Here is a 7891-nt window from a genome sequence, read left to right on the forward strand (position 1 = left end):
CTCTTGGTTGTGTTGTTGTCATGGAGCTCAGTACAGCTGCATTGTTTGTACTGATTTTTTCTGCATTTATAAGAATATTGCTGCTTCTGTGATCAAAATCACAGAAGGAAAAAAATATTTGGATGAAAACAATGTAATAGCAGAGCATAATTTTTACATCTATGTCTTTAAATTCTTTGAGTGGAATCTGGAGTAAACTTCCAGACAACTGCAAAGATGCCGAAACACTGATTCCATTAAAGCAACGTTGCCCTTGATGAATTTTAATGACAAAATGTAACATTTACTGTATTGCTTGTTTCATGACTGCTTACTGTGTGATGTTTTTATGGCGTAAAGAACTTTGAACTCCCTTGTTGCTGAAATGTGCTGATGTTTCCTCTCAGTTCTGAACAATATAAATATGAACAATTAATTATGAATGAATCACAACTTGAACTCCATTCAGTTTCTTCAAGTTTTATAAGAGCTACTTTGACTAAAACCACACAAAAGTCATTTTTACAGTAAAACAGGCTCCAGTTGCAGCGTGTTTCTGGTTTTTAAAGAAGCTGCAGAAATGACGTGTGTGCGTCTCGCTCCTCTTCCTCCAGCTGGGCGGTGCTGCAGAACGGTGGTGGGGTGAGATCCTGGGGGTCTACCAGTCCGACGACGTTGTTGAAGAAACTGAAAACCAGACAAAAACAATCAGTTCAATCTGTTACAGTTGAATCTGAACAGAAAACAGTTCCGTGTCTGAGATCATGCCTGGTTGGAAGGTTTTTTTTTCTGATTGTTCTAAGTGGTAATTTTATTCTGTGTTCCACTTTCTTTGAAAGCCGGAAAATAAATGAAATGTCAACTGACCACCAACCTCAACCTGAAAATCCAACATGGCTGACACATTTCGTAAGATTATGACAGGTGAAGAGCTAAAAGGTGAATCTGTTACGATGGTTTTGATATCACGCCCAGATCTGATTTTCACCTGCGCGCTAAAAAGAATTGGTCTATTTTCCATCAACCAATGGGATTTGCTAACTATTATTAGCTGCTATTAGCTATTAGCTGCTACTAGCAAGCTGCTCTCTTCTACTCCTTTCTGATACCTTTGAAACCTTTCCCCCACCTTTCTACCTTTCTTTTCTCTCTTCTTTTTCGTCTCTGTGTCCACTACATCTGAAATAAACCCAAAGAAATTTCTATTTTCTTTCTTTTTTACGTATACATATCAAGTGTAGCATCAAGGCCAACGCGGTAATGCTGTGCTTATGAAAGTAAATCTGTTGAGCCTCACCGTGACACTCACACAACAACTGTGCGCCACACTGCCGACAAAACACGTAAAAAAAAAAAAAGAAAGCTGTTAGCTGTTGTTAGCTATTAGATGCTACGAGCATTTCAAACTGCGAACTTGTTTTTCTAAGGATTTCAGGCATTCAAAATTTATAACAACATTTTTACTGACAGGGGCTGTGTGACTGTTTTAGTGACATCAGAAATGCAGATCTAAAGCTTATCGCTGCAGCTACTGTTATGTTTTATGCACACAGCACAACTTGTTGGATCAGGTTGATATGAAACTTCCTGGCTTACGAAGTTGTGCTGTTTGGTTTGTATTGTTCTTTATGATGAAGGGTAATTATTTTTGAACACTTGTTGGTTCATTGATTATAATAGGACAGATTAGCAGGTATTACGAGTTGTTTTCATTTTACGTTTATCCGTTTCCTGAGCAAACCAGAGCAGGCCTTCGAAGCCTTTTATGGAAGCGTTGTCATGGAGATTGAACAGTTTGTGTCTCTCCATACAGCTGACTCCTATGTTTTCCACTTCAGTTTTATTGATTTATAAACACTTTTTTTCCACAATTTAAAAAAAAAATATATATCCATCTGCATTGTGCTCTGTTGCTGGCTAGAGAGAAGATTAAAATCACACCACCAAATTTCCCTTCGTATTTCTGAATTTGAATTGAGTTGAAGGACACCATTTCATTCAGGCATGTAAAAAGACAGCATTATCTGCTCTCTGGAGCCGACGGGAATTAAATAACTGAGGTGTGCGCACTGACCTGACCGCCACCCATCCTGTCTTGTCCGTGCTAAACAGGGTGCTGACAGGAATACAGCCAAACTCTGTAACCATGCTCACGTACGTTGCTGCAAAGAAAAAAAAAACAAACCAGATCAGTAACATAACTGCTGAGTCATTTGCAGTCATGTGGTTGAATGTACACTAGAGTGACTGACAGCACTAAGACTCTCCTCCTTGCTCTGATTGGTTGATTCTAACTGGATATCTGGTGCATTTCTGCAGGTATCTGTAGGAACACAGGGAGGAGACAGAGGAGCCTGATTTTCCCAAGTTATTGTCTGATATTTTACTGTCATGACATGGTGACAGGTTTAACAAATATGTGAAAATATTGTGTCTAAAATTTAACTACTGGAGGTTTATTGCCATCATACCTAAAGTTACACTAGGTCAGTGTTCAACTTTAAAATCTTTAATTCATTTCATATCTACAAAAAAGAAATGCAGTTTTTGTACAACTAGTTTTACATTCAGGCTCCTTTTCAGAGAAAGGGCTCTGAAACATGTACCACTTTTTTCACTGTCTTCCTACCACATAAAACCCCAAATAAAAAAATGTGAAAACCTTTAAGTGGTACGAATATTTTAGAAGAAACTCTACCTAATCCCTTCCTGGTCAGCAGCGTCCCTGTCCAGGTGTTGACCAGAATTTCCTCCCCTGGAACGGAGGAGCTGCCCAGCACAACCTGACCCACCAGGGAGGCATCCTTAGGAACGCCCAGCGGGATGAAGTCCGTGCTCAGACGCCTCTTCAGGCACTTCTTGTCCCGGTTGTTGATCTTGTACATCAGCCCCTGCAGGAAGGGATGGGATTACGAACCGAACCTGTTGGAATCTGGCATACATACAGATCCCCTCTCCTCGGTTCTCACCTGTTTGTAAAGCAGAAGCACGTCTAGATGGAAGGTTTTATTGTCAAAGGACCCAAAGTTGCTGAGGAGGATCCGCCTCCCAAGGCCATCGTAGGAGTACTTAGCAAAAGCTGCCAGCTTCTCGCTTTGGGTGGACTGTAGGACGGAGAGAAGGCGTTTCACTGAGAGGAGTACGAGAACAAAGTCGAGTTGGTTTCAACTTACCACAGAAAGGCCTCCAGACAAGAGCGGCGGGGATGCTGAACAGGAAAAAAGCTCAGTTATTATTATGAGCTGGTAAGAAGATTCTGAACTACAACATGCTGATGCTGAGCTCTTCCGGTGTGCGTACTTACAGCATGGTTGGGGTTCCTGAGCCAGGCAGCCCACCAACAGGCACACGAACAGAAAGAGAGTCGTCATGTCGTCTGACGGCAAGCCCACTGCACGCTGCCGTCCTTAAATACAAGCCTGTGGGGTTTCCAGTCTGTATCCAGCATAATTATCAAAGATGCTAGTTGTAATGGTGTGAAATATGCCGAATCCACGTGACTGAACAAGGAGAACTTTCTAACTTGTTCTAACTGATTAGGATTCCCAAATCCAGTGATTATCTCTGGTTTTTGCTCATTCGGCCATGATCACTATCTGGTCATGATACATCCTGGTTAAAACCTGTTTACTCGTTACACTTTTAAAGACTTAAGTGAACACTCGCCTTCTTATAAAGTGTTGTAGAGAGAGAACAGAAATAGGTCTAAATATGTGTACATGTCATTTATCTCCATTTACTGATACTCAATGTAAAGTTTATTGCCTCCATAGCCTCCACTGTCCTGCTGATAGAGACTGACCCCAAAAGACTGGAAACTGTAATTGCAGTAAAATGTCAGTTTTGCATCCAAATAAGAATTTTGTGCTGATTTGTGTTGGATATTCAAAATCTCAGTAACCTGACAAAGTGTGAAAAATGTTCAAGATGGATGAACTGTTTAAGGTGTGTGTACTTGTATGTGTAGCCTATTTAAGACCTTTTCTGGTATGAGCCTACTGAGGGCCAAAGTCCTCTCATAATGCCATGGACTGCTCTTGTTAGGATTAGGGGTTAGGCTTAATGGTGTCATGTGAATTATGGTTGGTGTCATGTGAATTATGGTTAGCATCAGGCAGAGTTAGCCTATAGAGTTAACCTATAAACTTGTGTGTGAGTTTGTGTGTGTACAAATCAATTAAAGACTCAAAACCACAATGAAGAGAAAATTACTTTTATTATTCTTGCTCATGTTCTGGAGAGACATTCTTCATCGGACCATCAGTGTAAAGAAAAATGAACTGAAGTGCAGTGAACTGAACAAACTGATCTGTCTTGAGAGAAATACCGAATGCACCAAGGTCTCAACCGAGAGTCAAACAAGACACCAGAGTTAGATGAAATGAAACAATCGAAGGAGCTCTTTATTTCTTGTTTTGAAATAAGTTGAAGAAGTCTACTGGTTCCGTCTGCTCCTCCTTTCCCTCCCCTTCTGAGCAGAAGCTGGGGACGTTGAGGAGATTAGGATCTTCAATCCCAATGACGTTGTCGAAGAAGCTAACAGAGAAACAGATGCAGGAATCATAAGGCAGAGCTCAGACATGTCAGCTCGAGCTTTATCATGGTCACGATGCTAAAACCAACCTCGTCAGCACCCATCCGTACTCTTTGGTTTGGTAGTTAGTGCTGACAGGAATGCAGCCAAATTCAGTGACCACTGATAAGTACTTTCCTGGAAGGACAGAAGATAAAAGGTGTGCTGCTAAAGCTGGCTGAATGAATGAAGAACCGAAGAGGTTATTGCCATAGGACGCCTTCTCACCTGACTTGTCTGGTAGGTCTCCCATCCAGCTGTTCACCAAGAGGCCTTGTCCAGGTCCGGATGAACTTCCCACCACAACCTGACCCAGCAGAGTGGCGTCTTTTGGGATAGATAGAGGGTGGAACTCTACCTTCAGAGGCATCTTCTTACAGGTGCGGTTATGAGCGTGGATCTCATACATGGTAGCCTGATCAGGAAAGTAAGGAGGGACAGTTTCAGGTCAATTCTTTCAGATTCTTACAGAACACTTTTCAAACAAGTCTGTGCATCCTTGTGACTGTTTGTGCCAACTCTCAACCTTATCAGCTCGATGTTGCAAACAAGGTTTCCCAACAAGCTGTTTACTGTGTGACACTTGGTACGCATACACCATTGTAAATATTTGCCTTAGCGTGGTTGTGTCTGGTGGACATCTGCTCTGAATCTACATGTGACTATGTGGGGGCCTTTGGGGCCAGCACTGGCAAATCAGTAATCAGATCGGTAGCTGACTTTAGAATGGATATAGCCTTCTGAATGTACTAATGTACACATTTAAGGGCATCATAATGTGTATTGGAATAAGCAGAATAATTATTGCCAGATGACTTCTCTTGTATTAAGTGATGGAAGTTGAGGCAGTGCTGGTACTCTGGTGTCAGACCCGGTACTTTAAGGTCCATATAAATTTGTGTTGCTGACCTGGAAGTGTGTCAAAAAGGTTCCCATGCCGAGGTTTCATTCAGGATGCTTAATTTGGTATTCGTGTAACATGCTCTATAAGTTTTCAGGACTGAAGCCATTACACACAGTCATGTAACTCACAGTCTTCAAAAGGAATTGTTTCCAAATTGGTGAATTTGTAAGTTGATCTGGTATTTCTGTCATCTCTGGCATTACAAACTGATCATTGCTCCTCAACAACAGAATATGGAATTCTTCATGGGCTTGACCAGAGGTAATCATTTACCATTGCTCCATTTTATTCCGCTGCCCTTGTGATTAGTTCTTTTTTTTAATGTACTGTATGGCTGTTTCCTGTGAGAAAACTTTCACGCTGATAACAAACTGTGATTTCCTGAAATCACATTGGAATCTTTCTAACTTTACATCTAAGCAACCGTTTCCACTTGCTGGGAAAACATTGAGAGAAATGTTTCTACCGCAGTGTTTCCAAACGTCCATTTCCTTTCTTAAAAAGCTCGGATCAAAAGTCACTTCCTGCTAAAACAAAGACACAAGCTATCCATGCTCCGGTCACCTCTCTGTAGTGCAGCAGAACGTCGTAGGTGAAAGTCTTATTCTCGTAGGTGCCCAGCTCCAGCAGTCGCACTCTGCGTCCCAGTGCGTCATACAGGTATTTGGCGTAGGTAAACAGCTTTTCATTCTGCGTGGACTGGAAAGTCAGAGTGTAAGTGATCCTGATTCACACATTTACTCAGAAGCTCTGCTCAGGTTGCGCTTCATTGTGCGGAAGAATGAAAGGCTTACCACGGTGAGGGCTCCGGTGAGAAGGGGAGGACTTTCTGCGTCGAACAAAAATGAGACATTTTTCATATTAAAACAATAAAAAGAATGGTTTAAATAACAGCACGATTGTGTCTAACACAGAAAAGGTGAGACATGATGAAGAAATGTTGAGAAAGCAGATTAAGATAAAGCTTAATTCCAACTAAAATATCCTCCTACCGCATGGATGGGGCGCCTTTGCCAGGCAGGTTGCCAGCAGACATGTGAGCAGGACTGGGAGTCTCATGGTTCTCGATGCGCCTGATCTGCTCACTCTGCTGTCACAGGTGAGGAATCTCCTTCTTATAGACTCTGACCCAAGTCTCGGACACGCAGAGCCGTGATTCCGGGTTTTAGCTCCAGCCCTGACAGTTGACTGCAGGTTGAGGTCATAAATGAAACAAGTGTTGTTCTCAGAGTGACGCTGCAATAAAACATAATAAAAGCCAGCGTTTGCATTATTCACAGAAGGCTGGTTAATGTTCCATTCAGAGCACACGTTTAAAGCAGGTTTTTACTTGTACTTCCTTAAATACTGAAATTGATTTCACAATAGAGAAACTTGAAATACACGTATCTTTTGGTTCAATATGTGACTTTTCACTCGGCCGGTGGTTTGGCTTCCAGCATGGGACTGCAGTGGGTCAGGGGTGAACAGTGTTGTTTGTGCTCTGATTGGAAGGAGGCTCCTAACCTCAGGACTGGATCTGAGCTGATGGATGGAACCACAGTCATATGACTCAGGGTGTGAGTGACTGAAGTCACGGGACTAAAGCACCTGCAGGAGAATTATGCTGAGTTAAATTTAACGTGAACACAATTATAATACATTAACACCAACTTGTGCAAATTGTGCAAGATGAAAATTAGCTTGTTGTAGCTAACTTGGCCACATTTACGTTATGATCTTGACCAGGGATGTGCGGTCAGGGGAGGCAAGTGAGGCAGAGCCTCACCTGTCATAATGGAAAAATATAATGATAAAATAATTAATGTTGCCATTTTCACCCTGTGGTTTGTACTGTAAAGTATTCATTTTTTATTTAGCTTAACCAATTTTGATTATTTCTTCTTCAAAATCGCTGAATTTTCGCATTTTCCCATTCAAATGCTCGGAAGTGAAGCCGTGGGATTGCGCAACCTCTGGCTAACTGCACTGGCTGCCACTCTATGGGAGCATGTTCCTCCTGTCTGTACGTCACTAACAAAATGGTTAAAAAACATTTAATATATGAATTGATTTTCCATAATTTAACTTATATATGTATAATGGGGCTGCACAGTGGCGCAGTTGGTAGCACTGTTGCCTTGCAGCAAGAAGGTCCTGGGTTCGATTCCTGGGCTGGGGTCTTTCTGCATGGAGTTTGCATGTTCTCCGTGTGCATGGTGGGTTCTCTCCGGGTACTCCGGCTTCCTCCCACAGTCCAAAAACATGACTGTCAGGTTAATTGATCTCTCTCTCTAAATTCTCCCTAGGTGTGAGTGTGTGTGTGTGTGTGTGTGCATGGTTGTTTGTCCTGTCTGTCTCTGTGTTGCCCTGCGACAGACTGGCGACCTGTCCAGGGTGAACCCCGCCTCTCGCCCAGAACATAAGCTGAGGCGTTCTGGGTGCCTCAGCTACGG

At 42.2% G+C, this 7891-nt stretch overlaps 2 protein-coding genes across 2 annotated transcripts; both read right to left on the bottom strand.

Moving 5' to 3' along the window:
- Positions 1-433: 433 nt before the first annotated feature.
- On the bottom strand, positions 434-3416 carry LOC116733017 (ependymin-like). Its single transcript, XM_032583659.1, has 6 exons — positions 3284-3416; positions 3153-3187; positions 2949-3083; positions 2678-2870; positions 2054-2141; positions 434-666 (listed from the first exon to the last, which is right to left on the bottom strand). Exons 1-6 carry the CDS (start codon positions 3348-3350, stop codon positions 543-545), a joined length of 642 nt encoding a protein of 213 aa, XP_032439550.1. The 5' UTR covers positions 3351-3416; the 3' UTR covers positions 434-542.
- Positions 3417-4178: 762 nt separating this feature from the next.
- LOC116732104 (ependymin-2-like) lies at positions 4179-6592 on the bottom strand. The gene is made up of 6 exons (XM_032582057.1): positions 6449-6592; positions 6251-6285; positions 6021-6155; positions 4781-4967; positions 4603-4690; positions 4179-4515 (listed from the first exon to the last, which is right to left on the bottom strand). Exons 1-6 carry the CDS (start codon positions 6513-6515, stop codon positions 4383-4385), a joined length of 645 nt encoding a protein of 214 aa, XP_032437948.1. The 5' UTR covers positions 6516-6592; the 3' UTR covers positions 4179-4382.
- Between the last annotated feature and the right edge of the window lie 1299 nt (positions 6593-7891).

The sequence above is a fragment of the Xiphophorus hellerii genome, chromosome 14 (genome assembly GCF_003331165.1).
Source record: "Xiphophorus hellerii strain 12219 chromosome 14, Xiphophorus_hellerii-4.1, whole genome shotgun sequence".
Taxonomy (NCBI): domain Eukaryota; kingdom Metazoa; phylum Chordata; class Actinopteri; order Cyprinodontiformes; family Poeciliidae; genus Xiphophorus; species Xiphophorus hellerii.